At 36.2% G+C, this 13,861-nt stretch overlaps 1 protein-coding gene across 4 annotated transcripts; it reads right to left on the minus strand.

Moving 5' to 3' along the window:
- Window positions 1–1,992: 1,992 nt before the first annotated feature.
- On the minus strand, window positions 1,993–9,419 carry LOC126703022 (uncharacterized). Of its 4 annotated transcripts, XM_050401919.1 has the most exons (6): window positions 9,198–9,413; window positions 6,939–7,031; window positions 6,654–6,781; window positions 6,536–6,571; window positions 4,215–4,668; window positions 1,993–3,295 (listed from the first exon to the last, which is right to left on the minus strand). In XM_050401919.1, exons 3-6 carry the CDS (start codon window positions 6,669–6,671, stop codon window positions 3,222–3,224), a joined length of 582 nt encoding a protein of 193 aa, XP_050257876.1. In that variant the 5' UTR covers window positions 6,672–6,781; window positions 6,939–7,031; window positions 9,198–9,413; the 3' UTR covers window positions 1,993–3,221. The 4 variants fall into 4 exon arrangements, 1 of the variants encoding a protein (XP_050257876.1); XR_007647915.1 differs by having other exon boundaries at window positions 6,536–6,781; window positions 6,939–8,769; window positions 9,198–9,419; XR_007647914.1 differs by having other exon boundaries at window positions 6,536–6,781; window positions 6,939–8,838; window positions 9,198–9,419.
- Window positions 9,420–13,861: the final 4,442 nt, after the last annotated feature.

Here is a 13,861-nt window from a genome sequence, read left to right on the forward strand (position 1 = left end):
ACAAGTTGCTCATGGAGATGGAGTGTGGAAATGGTGCTGGTGCTAGTTCGTCTACTATGGGTGCAATGAAGAGCATTTGGAACGGAATCTGGAAGTTGGAGGTCCCAAACCGTATTCGACTGCTACTATGGCGTGCTGGGAATGACTCATTACCTACAAGAGTCAATCTGGCCCGCCGTAAGCTGTTAACAGAGACCACATGCTCACTGTGTAAGCTGGAACCTGAAGATACATTTCATGCCCTATGGAAGTGTCCACTTCTCTCAACGGTTTGGCAGGTGTCTTTTGCTGACTTGGGGGCTGGAACTAACGTTGTCTCCAATTTTTTAGACGTGATTCAGCTTGCCCAGCAGGACAGATCACGCTTTGCTCTGTTTGCTTGGACGATTTCTCTTATCTGGATGCGCAGAAACAAGCTTCGGGCAAAGGAGGAGACCTTCCCGTTGGCTAAGATCAGCTCCTTGGCTAGCGACGGCCTACAGGAATATCAGCAGCTGCATCCTATTCACATAAAGATTCCACGCACAGCGAGGTCTGTGAGATGGCGCCCTCCTCCAACAGGTTTACTCAAAGTTAATTTTGATGGAGCTTACTTTGCAGAAGACAACAAGGCTGGCCTTGGCATTATAATCTGTAACGATGTCGGATTAGTTATGGCTGCTATGACACAGCAGATTCCACTACCTGCTTCGGTGGAGATGGTGGAAGTGTTAGCAGCGCGCTGAGCTCTTTGGTTCGCTATGGAGCTGCGATTTGACAGATTGGTAGTTGAAGGTGATTCCGAAGTGATTATTAATTCTATCAAGGAAGGCAATATGTCTCACTCTGCGTTTGGGCATATCTTGCAAGACATTACTTCCCTTTGTTCTTTATTTAGTTATGTATCTTTTCAGTATATTAAGAGACAAGATAATGGCGTAGCTCATAAACTTGCTAGACGACCTATTACAAATCCCTTGGACGTTTGGATGGAGTCTGTTCCTCCAGACACGAATGATGTTTACAATTTTGATCTTCATTTTATTAATCAATAACAATCCCCATTGTTAGGGGCTTCTCAAAAAAAAAAAAAGATTTTCATCTTATTTATTTATTTAAGTCCTGAATTTTTCCTGTGTTCTAATAATATCTTTATATAGTTGGGGTGCTAAGATTTTAAATAAAAAAAAATAAAAAAAAAAACACTAGTTCACCAAGAAGTGACGTGGACTAAAGAAACAAAACAGCCACAAAAAAAATTCCAATGAAATCAAGAATCATGAAATTTATGGAGCATCTAATAGAAATAAAGAAGTTCAGCCTTTCGCATCTTCAAGAAATCATGTGATATGTGTAATATCAAACATATACACAGTTCAGCTTTAGAAATAGGTTGTAAAAGTTGATTCAGTTGTTAAGTACTTAAGTAGCTATTCATAAGTGAAGGAAAAAATAAGCAACATTTGTTATAATGCCTTTGTCAAATAATATAATACTAGTCTGGTTTAGGCACTATGACTCAACAAATCTTTTAATTTTAAAAAATGAGGGCACTCGTTTCAATTTATAGATTATCCATTTACACTAGTGTCACAAGAGCAGACATTCAGGTTTGCAAAACATGACAAAGTGCAGGCCATGGCTAATGTGGATGCATCTATGGGAAGGAACATGTGCTTCAGGAAGAGGGAAAAGTAACTATGATAGTTATAAGTACTTTTAACATTGTATCCCAATCTCAGATCTATGATCACAATACATACACCACTATCACATGAGATAAATGTCCTTCCTAAGTTCCCTAAATAACGACCCATTATTCCATTCTATTTCAATACATTTAACAGAGCCCAACTAAATCATTGAATTGGGCACATGATTACGTCTCACCACCTTCTCCATCTAGCCCTATCTTCTTTTGAAAAAGAGCAAACTTTATAACCTAAAACAGATCAACAAACTACCACAGCGGTGGAAAAGCACAGACGAATAGATAAAATCAGAAAGAGTCAATTTTGCATGGCCATGTTGGGAAGGCACAGCTGAATCAAGCTTTTAATCATATAACAAGAGCAAGAGATAAGACAAGTTACACTACCATATGTATAATTACTACTATACGTAAATATTCAGTGTATAAAGAGGTCCCATATGGATTTGCAGTTACGTGCAGTGGAATACTATTTACATGTCTAAGCTTATCTGGATTATCAGCAAGAAGTTTGCTGCCAGCTAATTGATCCTTCTTTTCATTTTTGTACTGAGCAACACGGATGTTAGTCTCACTACCCTGAGACCTATCCATACTTTTCCCATTAGAGGAATTGAGGTTTTGTGTGGTTTCCTCCTCTACCCTTCCAGTTCTTGTATCTGCTGTGAATGAATGCTAATCTCATGGTGATTATATACAAAAGGATCATCTAAATTATCAGACTGAATGCTTTGTGTATTTTTGTTTTCTTCTTCCTCGTCCAATTTGTGGTCATCAATGATGCTATGTTGGTCGGAACCAGAATCAATTTTCTTCTCCTTAATGCCATTCCTGTCCTTGTCTCCATTTTCATCATCTGAACCCTCCTCCACTTGAGCTATCATATTTTCTAGTACACCAAAAACACTGTTCACAGCCACTGGTGGAATCATCCACCCCTGTTAATTTCCCATCGCATCAGCATCAGAGGAGGTCCCAGGAAGTACTTCTGTTATACTGGATGATGCCACCCTGCCTTGGTCAGTTCAAAAATCTCCCGTTTCCTAGTTATTATTCTCCTCTTTTTCCTCTATTTGAGCTATTCCACCATCCTGACCTTTTTTCTCATCAATTGTTGGCTTGACATCTGTTTCTGATCCAAGCTCACCATTGTAAAGATATGGAGCAGATTTTTCTTTAGAGAAATATTCATCATTATTTCCTGACTCACTGGTGTCCTTGACTGAACCAGATATATCAACTCCATCACCCCATGTCGATTGAGATGGATCTGATTCTAGATCCCCAGTAGGTTTGCCTACGCCAGGTTGAGCGTCATTCAAGCTATCCGTGAGGTCATCAGCCCTTTTTATCTGGTCTGAAGAAAGATGGTCAGTGTTTAAACCTTCTCCACCTGATATTCCAACTTTTTCTTGGATTTAGGCCTTCAATCCTGTTGAAACATCAGATCCGAGCAATATCAAGAAGTCCATTAAAATTTAAGTTTGTGCCTTGGGTATGCAAAATTCCAGTTACAGCGGTTGTAAGCTTTTCACGAACATCTTCTGGCACAGCATCTTGCCAAGCTTTCACAAGCGTCTCTCCTTGATCCACAGCAGTCAAGACCTGGACATTATTATAAAATGAATGTCAATAAATATATACAATTATGGTAAGCAATGAAGTGACAATAAATACATGTTAGAAATTAGCATTCCCCACCAAATACCACCAGTCACCAAGGAGTCAGTAGAAATCCTCCTTTTTTTTTTATTTAAAAAAAAAAAAATGGCCAATGCATAATATCAAGTAGCAGGTAGAAATGTCTCAGAAAACAATTAATTTTCTACATAATTTTAATTGATGCGACTCCTAAAAAGGTTCTTATTCTCCCTCCCAAGATAGATAATGTGAGTCTAATCATCACAGGCCAGATGAAAAGTCAAATATCAAAAGAAATCAGATATTCCTCTCTAGCTGTAAAAGGTCTTACATTCTACTTATAAGCATTAACATGAATCAAATCCCCAGAAAACATGAAAATGGAAAGAATACTAATTAGCATTTGCAGCAAGCAATTATCTTCAAAGGAAAAATAAAAACCATTGACAACAACAATGTAAAACACAATCAAAATCTTGTTAATCTAGATTACAACATAGATTAATAATTAGTTAACGCAAATTATAAATCCACATACATGACCAACATAAAATGACATACGAAAATCATACAGTCTAACTAACTTTGACTTCACATGCACATAATACAAATAATCGAAAATCAACCTCAACTTTGCCAAATTACAAAATTTCTATGTTCACTGCAGGTGCATAGAACACACAGAAATTATTAATGGCGATATTTTTTTTTAATAAGTAATTTCATTAAAAAAGTGCAATAAAAAGGAGCACAAACCTAGTACACAGGAATTATAAAAAGGAAGAGTCAAAAGAGGCGATTAATAACAATAGTAAACATTAATATGATTGTGGAAGTGACATCATGGCAAAAATATCATAGAAATAAGAATTCTAAGCCTTACCTTCTGTTAGAGTACCAGGCATGGTTATATCAAGCATATTCATAACCACTTGTGCTGTCTGTAGCCCTCGACCTCTTTCACCATCTACTGAGCTGACTTCCTCCTCTTTGACCAATTCTGAATCAACAGAGCTAATCTGCTGCAAAGCACCATTTTCCATTTCTTGCAGGCCTGCATCTTCAGCCTCCAAATTTTCTTGGGAATCTCGTCTGGAACTTAAGCATAAACTAGCAACAGTGTTGCTATCTTCAAGAATACCCTTTATAGGATCCACAGAGTATCCATTCAAAGCATTTGGCTGAGTAAGATCCGAGAGCTTATCAACCTCATCATTCTTATCAGATGATCTGCTTTCCACAAGAGCTAAGCCTTTTGAAGGGTTGATGGTAACGTCCACATCTTTTAGGAGAGGATGGCGGCCCTTCGGAAGTCCCAGCTCCACTGCTGTCAGCCACTGCACATCCCCACATCAGAATATCATTTGCAAGAATGCACGGTTAAATTCCACCAAGTCTTTTAGCAGGGGGTTTTAGTATAAATAAATAAATAATAATAACAATAACCACTGTCATTGCCATTATCAACCACATCTTCAAGAGAGCCAGAGAATCATATTAAGAGTATCAGACACTAGCATTAAGTAACCAAATCTAGGAATCAAACAGTGTTTATGGCATTTCCTAATGTTTCCAATAGAAACATCCATGATTCAAATCCCCCCTCCCCAAATATCAAATCATTTTTAATTATCAACAAAGAGGAACCAAACTTAGTGTTGGTCACCCTAGAGAAAATTTCTTGGCATCAGAATTCACAAGCTTTATAATTAAAAGAGGGGATAGCAAAGCACCTTCCTTTCATAGATTGGCTAATTCTCACAGGCATATCAAACCCTGACATAGTGGGCCTAATTTGTGGCTCACTGTGAGATACTCAAACCATTAGACACATTAAGCCCTGCTCAAAAACCACGGATAAAACCTCTCCCCCAGTTTACTTTAGCATCTGACTCAGCACCTTTATAGCAAAAATAAATAGAAGTGGTGGTAAAGAATCCACTTGCTTTAACAACTGAGAATTGCTACAAAAAGCCAGCATGGGAACCATTGACCAGAACTGAGAAGCAGACACTAGAAACACAAGCAAAGCATCCACCTCCTCCACCTCTCCGCAAATCCTATCCCATCTAATAGATAAATCAATGAGTCCAAATTCATATGATTGCAGGCTTTCTCAATATCTAGCTTACAAATCACTCCTAGGATACAACTCTTTACTCCACTATCCAAACACTCACTAGCAATAAGAACTGAATCCAATGTCTTTCTGCCTCCAACAAAAGCATTATGTGACCTAAAGATGAGTTAATATGAATTGCATTCTATTAGCCAACACCTTTGCTACAAACTTATACACACTTCTCACAAGGCTAATGGGCCAAAATTTCCTAAAATTATTGGTGTTATTCTTTTTGGGGAATCAATGCAAGGAAGGAGGCATTGAGAGATTTTCAAATTCACAATGCCTATGAAAATCTGCAAAAAAAAAAAAAAAAAAAAAAAAAAAAAAAAGCCATAACATTTGCTTCAACCACCCTCCAACACTTTATGAAAAAATGCCCTAGTAAACCCATCCAGACCTGGATCTTTGTAATCCTTCATCTCCTTCAACACCTATAGCTATATGACCTCCTCCTTTGCAAATTTCCCCTCAAGGAATTGCCTCTCATTCTCATCAATACTAGCAAACTCTAACCCATCCGCATTAGGTCCCCGATATAGTTTCTTATAAAATTGCACCACTTGCTCACAAACTGCAGATTCATCCTCATAAATTATATCATCCATCTCCAGGCCTCTCGAATGATTGAACAATGATACGTCTGTGAGAATCAGTCAATCTATGAAGAAACGTGTGTTGCAATTCCCATCTATTAACCATAATGCTAGTGAATTCTGATGCCAAGAAATTTCATCTAAGGTGGCTAAGACTATGAGTGAAACAATAAACCACTTAACTAACTCAACTAATGCTATGTTTTCTTACACTTGAGGAGGAAAAAGAGAGGAAAAGAGTGATGAAGGGGGGGGGGGGGGGTAAAGGAAAGAGCAAAAGTTTTTCTGTAGGTGTGCTTTGGTGTTGGGGGGGGGGGGGGGGGGGGGGGGGTGGGGGTGGGGGAAGAAAATAATATATATCTTGCCTTTGTTTGATTTGCTAAAAAAAAAAAGGAAAATATATATTTTTACTTTATGCCCATAAAACAGTAAGATTGTAGATATCAGAGTAATTTCTCAATATAAAAAGCATTTGATGATAATTACCAGCTTCTTTTCCTTTGGGCTCCCTCCAAATAGGACCTACGTGAAATTGAGGGCCAAAATGGAATTACCTCTTCCATTTTCATTCAAACACCAAACAAAGGAATTAGCTCTTCCTCACCTGCTTTTGCTTTCTCATCTTTCTTTTCCTTACATCCAAAATAATGTAAATAGAAAACTACAGAGACCCCTCTAACCCTCTTAGAGATAGAGGTCAATGAAATCTTCAACGCCAATGTGGCATTTGAACTGCATATGTTAAAATAGGAAGAAGACTATTATCAATAAAAATAAAAATAAAAGAAAAAGTACAAGATTTATTTGCTAAAGTTAATTCGATTAAGCAACAAATATTTTATGCAACAATTTTTATAATATTTAAATATATTAGCCAGATGATGCACACCAATTTTCTGATGGCCAAGCTGAACATAAGTTGTCCATCATTCCCAGAAACATGTCACATTCTCCCACAAGGCATGGATCAATAGGCATGACTCTGCAAGATAAATGACCATGGTAACTAAGGCAGTTGAAGGGAAGTCATAGACTGCAATAACACAAACACAATACAATTTTTGACACATCAAATTATACAACCAGAGGAGAACAATCTCTAAATTATGATTCAGCCAGAACATTACATTTGTTGATTGCCAACAAACATATCTATAAATGTGCTCACAGAAAAAGAATGCCTCATGAGTCATGACAGCTTTGTAGAAGGAGATATAAACTAATCAAATTGAAGTGGAAGTCTTCTTTTTCTTCTTATCATTCTTTTTATTCATATAATTCTTTTTCTTCTTTGCTTTTTCAATATTATTTGTCACTTGTTCCCAGTTCTTGGCTGTGGAGCAGTCCGCAAGGCTGGTTGTTTCCAATTTCCTTGTTGGCTTAAAAACCTCAGTGATTGAAGCATCTAACACATCACTTGAGCAACGAAGAGTAACACCCAATCTCGTGGCTTCATTCCAAAGCTCTCTCCCCTTCTCAAAGTCCCCTCCACTGCAAACTTTTGGTATGAGCACATCATAAACTGGCCCATAACCACCCAATGAACTCCTCTTCATTCGCTCAAAGAGCTCAAGAGCATGATTCACCCTCTCAACTCCACATAGAATACCAATCAAATCATAGTAAAACTTACGATTTGGTATCAACCCCGTCCCAATCATCTCATCCACTATCTGATTACCTTTACCATGTCTCCCAGTCAAATACAATACCCTTGCAACAAGATAATAGGTAGTCCAATCCGGAGAACAACCTGACTTCTTCATTATCTCAAGAATTCGACAAGACTCCTTCACTCTTCTTGTCCTTCCAAGACAAGAAAGCAAAATATTATAACTAATTGAGGTTGGGGAAATCTTATAAGACCTCATTTCCATCATCACATTCAAGGCCTCAGGAACAAGACCGGAAGGATTACGTTTAAGATTCCTCTCACAAAGGCATCTAAGGAATGTGTTATAGCAAGATAAATCTGGCATAAACCCAGCCGACTTCATCTCTTTGATAATCCTTCGTGCTTCCTTCACATTCTCCTGCTCAGACCAACCATAAAGAAGTCTCTTGTAAATGCAAGGCTCTATTCCAGAAATCTTATCCTTGTGATGCCACACAACCCCCTCCGCTCTCCTAGCATGCCCTTTTGCACATAAAGAGCTAACAATTGCAGTAACGGTAACTCCATCTTGGGGGCACTTGTACTTGTCCAAGTTCTTGAAAATACCCAATGCCTCATCTTCTCTCCCTAGTTTAACCAACATGTCAGCTACAACACTGAAAGTATGAGTGTCCATTACCCGACCCTCCTTCCCAAGATCCGAAATCAATATATCCATTGCTGTGTGATCTTTCTTCTCTGCAAACACCCGAATGGCATAATTGTAATCCTTGTCTTCCAAACCACACTTCAAATTCTTATGAGACCACAAAAAGAATCTCAGCAATCTTCTAGTGGGTGCTTCCTGCTTGCAAGAATCTATTATCTGGGTCACAAGTGACGATGTTAAAGAACCTGTAAATTTATTTAACCCCAACTCTAATTCATCCAAACCACCAACTGTGCTTGAAACAACACTACACAGCTCCTGCAGCTCGGGCAGTGCCAGGTTTGGCAGCATTGTGCAGTAGAGAGACAAAAAAACATGTCTGTGTTTCTGGGTCTTGATATTTTGCAGCAAAAAGCTTTGCCATTTCAAAGATTTCAGAATGAAATGCATCGTCTTCTATAAGGAAATTTACCAAACACGTAATGAGCACGCATCACATGGGCGAGCATGTATGAGAAAATGAACCTGAAGAGAGAGCTATATTTAAAAAAAAAAAAAAAATAGTTTCTTCAATATCTGACTGACCAAGAAAACTAAAAACACAAACGAGGAACTTGTTTATCATCACCCAAAAAAAAAAAAATTTATATATATATATATATATATATATATCTCTTCTAGTAAATCTAACATGAGAACTATAAATAGATAAACAATGGTTATAAACTGTAAAGGTAAGTTTGACAGTGAATGAAGTTATGAATTTGTAATGGAAAATGAATACCCACAAAACAAAAGTAAGCTTCCAAGCATTCTAACACATGTCAAAGCAAATACAAATATAGTTTGATAGAATCGAGAGAGAGAGACAGAGATTGGGTCACCTCTGATATTATAGTGTGTGGGGATGGGCACTTATGCAATCACTAGCAGCTGTAAAGGATGTGGGGGAAGGAATTGGGTAAGGGGAATGGAGAATAGAGAGGGAGAAAGGAGGATGTCCAGTGTTTTAGTCTGAAGCAGAAAAATTATTCACCATTCTAGAATCTGTAAAATAAAATCCGCTGTAGTCTAGTTGGTTAGCATACTTGCCTCTCATGAGAACCTAGGCTAGCTGAGAAAAAAAAAATAAAAAAAGTGGTTTACAACTATTATGTGTAGTTTTAATTCCGTTCCAAATTTGATTGTAATTTTATTTAATTATATTTTCTTGTATTTATGTGGTTTTTAATTGTAAGGAATGAGAGTGTGAGATTGTGAAGACTCAAGATTAAAAGGATGAACAAGTAGATTTCACGAGAAGCTCGCGAGAAGCTAACCCGCAAAATAAGCCACGTGTAGAGCACATAACTAGAAAGCAAAGAGTCACGCCAACTTGGAGTGTCTTATGGGTAAGGCCTTCTCGCGAAATACTCGCGAAACATTCTATTTGACTAATTTGTCATGTTTGTTTTACCAAGTCTTTACCCACACTATATATACCCTCATTACTCACATAATGTAAGGAGTGTTTTTAGAAAGAAAACCCTAGAAAATACACTTGAGAGTTAGAGATTATTATACCCACAATCATCTACATATTTCCTTGTGATTTTCCTCTACTCTTACCTCTCCATTTCTAAATCCTTAAGAGGTTGATAGCCCAAACAATTGCCACACACAATCTGAGTGTCAAGTGAGGTTTTGGTGCTGCTGGAAAGTATTGGAAGGAGCCAATCATTGGCAGATGCACTTGGGCTGAATTGCAGGATCCGGGAAAGTTAGAAAAGACAAGATTCTGAGAAGCCAGTTGGTAGCAGGAGCTTGGAGGGCTCAAGTACATTGAGTAGACTAGGCTTGAAGGGTCTTTTGTTATTCGGTTTCCTCTTCGATAATACGTCTCGATGTTATCTTGTGTTTGCATCTCTCTTCCCTACTCTTAAGCTTTACTTTATATCGTTGATAATGGATGAATATGACTTAGGATAGTGTTATCGTTTGTTTACGCTCATTTACTCTTATTCTACATTTAGTTTAATTTAGAGTAAAAGTAATCTAGCTGTAATTTTAATTTGAAGGTCTAAAGAAACTCTTGTGTTTTCATACAAATTCGAGCTTTCATATATGAAAAGTAACAATTAATTAAAGTATTATCTATTTTAAATAAAAAAATTCTATAAGTATTTTTTATCTTTCTATCTCTACAAATATATCATATTATTATTTTTTGTATGTTTGATTAACATTTTTCTAAGGTGAACTATATTCTTCTCTCTCTCTCTCTCTCTCTCTCTACTTTCTTGTGGATTTTTTTCCCTTCTTAATTCTATTTAAGGTTGATGATTTTTTTTTTTTTTTAAATGTGTTTTGGTATTGTGTTTTTTTAATTTCCCATTACAAAGTCTTTTTTGATAGGCTAAGAATGTATTGACCCCTTAGGTAAATTAATCAATTAATTAGTCAAGTGAATTAATTAAGTCAATTTAACATGCAATATGCGTGGTAGTACAAAAAAATCTCCAAATAACTAAATGCAGTGGAAAATAAATTTGACACGGTGATTTGTTTACGAATGATAAAAACCTCCAAGGCAAAAACCCTACTAGGTGAATTTAAGGTCACCACTTCCGAAAATCTACTATTATCAAAAAAAAGTATTTACAAGTAAAAGAATCTCAGTACTTTATACCAACTTACAGTTGAACCCTTACCCCAATATACAATTGGACTTGTAATGTAGTGGCAATCTCTCCTTTCAATGCACGGCTTCAAGTACGTGACTAACCAATCGATGCACAGATCCTAGTACATGATTGACACACCAACTTAAGAAGGATGTTGGCTGCAAAGTTCTTCAGTTCATTCAGGCGATGAAGATCAAAAAGCTTCTTGGTCACAAAACCCTAAAGCGTACAAACGCAGCAACTTCTTCAAGAGAAAAATGAACTAGGGCAAATTGTCTCCGGTCACAATATGCTTACATAAAACCTTTGCATTAAGTGAGACGGCCCTTAAAATAATCTTTATATATGTCTAGGGTTGTGAGAAAAGAAAACCTAAACACATAGCTTGGATATGCGTGAAAAACAGTTCTGAAAAACTGATTTTCGTAATTCTTGATAGATACAACTATCGAGATTATCTGTCAAGTTTCACCTTTTAAATCTCGATAGATACATATTTCGATCTATATATTGAGCTTTAAAGAACATCACTTCTTCACTTGATTCTTGGACAGATTTGCATGGTTTCAATACTTGAAATAGTGCAGGCTGTACTTCGAGAAGTACCCTCAGTTTTAATTTTTAAATCAGAAAGCATTTTTTCAACAATTTCAAAAGTTTTAGATTGGGAGGTTTTGAACTTGAACTTTTTTTCATGACTGGGTAAATTAATCAAAGGTTCCTCAGTCTTGACAAAAACATGTTTTTCAGAAACAGATTTTTCAACAAAAGCAGTTTTGTCAATAATTTTTTCTTCAATACGGTCAAGCTGTTGACCAGTAATATGCAAAGATTCATTAGTAAAATTGTTTTGTTCGATAAGACTAACAGTGGGAGTTTTATCATCAGCAATTTTGAAAGGAGAGGCCTTCACTTCCTCTTTTGTCACTTCATCCTTCTTAGTAGTTATCAAAATTGGCTCAAGAGGAGGATGACTAGACCTAATAATGGTTTTATCTATTTTAACAAAATTTGATTTTTTTATCACATTTAAATGTTGTTTTGAAACCTCATCTTTTGAAACATAATGGTTTTCAAGAAAATCAAAAAACAAAATATGTTTTTTCAATTGATTCATCTTTTCTAACCATTTTCTCTTAACATGGTCTTTTTCAGACTAAGCAAAATTATTTTGGAAATATTTTCTTTTAAGTCTGTTTTTTGAAAGCATAAACTCATTGTACAAAGAAACCATATCAAGTTCAAAATCATCATTTAAAATAGTCAAAACTCTTAATTGATTTTGGTAAACAGGATTTTCAATAGGAGGAAAATCAGAATCAGATGGAGCAACAGATGCAGAGTCTTCTTCATCATCAATAGCAACGTTGCCATGAGGAGAGGAAGATTCAGCTTTAGTAGAATAGAAAGGAGTGCTAACTTGGGAGTTATCGCTAGAGACTCCTTTTAGCCTTAAACCAATGGGTTTTTCAAGACTTTTTTGCAAAAAATCATTGAGATCTTGGTCTCTTTTTGAAATATTTTTCAGATCCAGCAAAGGAATGTCTTCTTTCGTTGATCCTTAATGGTTGGTTATTTTGAAAACTTATTTTAACTGTACCATCAAAATATTGTTGAATATGAGTGAGATCAAGTTCATCAAAAATAGGTTTAACAAGAGGAGATTCTTGTTCCAACAACCATTCAGTGGGAAGCTTAACGTCTTGCCATTGAATCATTTTTGGAACTTGAACTTTAGCATCAGGAGTTAAACATTGAATTAACATAGTTTTACCAGAAGGTTCTTTGTGATTTATAGCACCAGGATTTAATTGAGTACCAACAATCTGTAATAAATGCAGTAAATCAAAGCAAAGACTTACTACCTTCTTCCATGATATAACCAGATGAAGCAATATTTAAAGTCAAAGTTTTAACAATATTAGGATCATCCAAAGGAAGAGTAAGATCAGGATAACAGTTAAAATAAACAGAACCACTCACCCGAAAGGGTATTAATACTTCTGTTCTAATGTGTTTACATTTAGTATAATTGAGTGTTGAACCTAGGATAGTATAGATAAGTTGTGGAGATCCAACTCCTCTATCAGCTCTAGGACTGGTTGTCCTCCTGTTATCGTAAATGAAGAAGATCACACTGTTGAAGAACACGAGATCCTTGATTTCTGAAAATGGAATCTTCCTAAAGTTGATACTAAAACTGTTTATAAGACTAGTTTTGTTGAAACTACTTTCTATCCCGTTTACAAAGTGAGAACTGTTGAACAAACATTTTCTATTTCTAGAGTTCATGAAAAATGTTGCTTGTTTTCTAAAAGAAATATTAATGAGTTCATTGCAAAAAAACTCAGTTATTTGCATATTGGTATGGTTCAGGTTGCTATTAAACCACTCACCCGAAAGGTTATTAATGCTTTTGTTCTAATGTGTTTACATGATGTTAGATTTAAAAATTTTAAAGATAGCATTCTTGGTATGATTACTGCTTCTTTGTATGATGGTCCTGTTTATTTTAACTGTTATCCTGATCTTACTCTTGCTTTGGATGATCCTAATATTGTTAAAACTTTGACTTTAAATATTGCTTTATCTGGTTATATCATGGAAGAAGGTAGTAAGCCTTTTGCTTTGATTTACCGCATTTATTACAGATTGTTGGGTACTCAATTAAATCCTGGTGCTATAAATCACAGAGAACCTTCTGGTAAAATTATGTTAATTCAATGTTCAACTCCTAATGCTAAAGTTCAAGTTCCAAAAATGATTCAATTTTGTTTCAAAAAATAACTCTGTTTCAGAAAATAACCCTGTTGTCGAAAATGAGGCTCTTGGAAGTCGTCTTAAAGCCTACAATAGTCAACTCTTTGGCAAAGAGGAAATCCATG

The sequence above is a fragment of the Quercus robur genome, chromosome 10 (assembly GCF_932294415.1).
Source record: "Quercus robur chromosome 10, dhQueRobu3.1, whole genome shotgun sequence".
NCBI lineage: Eukaryota > Viridiplantae > Streptophyta > Magnoliopsida > Fagales > Fagaceae > Quercus > Quercus robur.

Bases quoted from the DNA above. Each gene is read 5' to 3' on its own strand.
- LOC126703022 (XM_050401919.1), bottom strand. The intron at 4,669-6,535 runs GTAATTATCATC...GGGGATGTGCAG, and splicing joins GCCCAAAGGAAAAGAAGCTG to TGGCTGACAGCAGTGGAGCT. The intron at 3,296-4,214 runs GTAAGGCTTAGA...AATAATGTCCAG, and splicing joins GCCTGGTACTCTAACAGAAG to GTCTTGACTGCTGTGGATCA.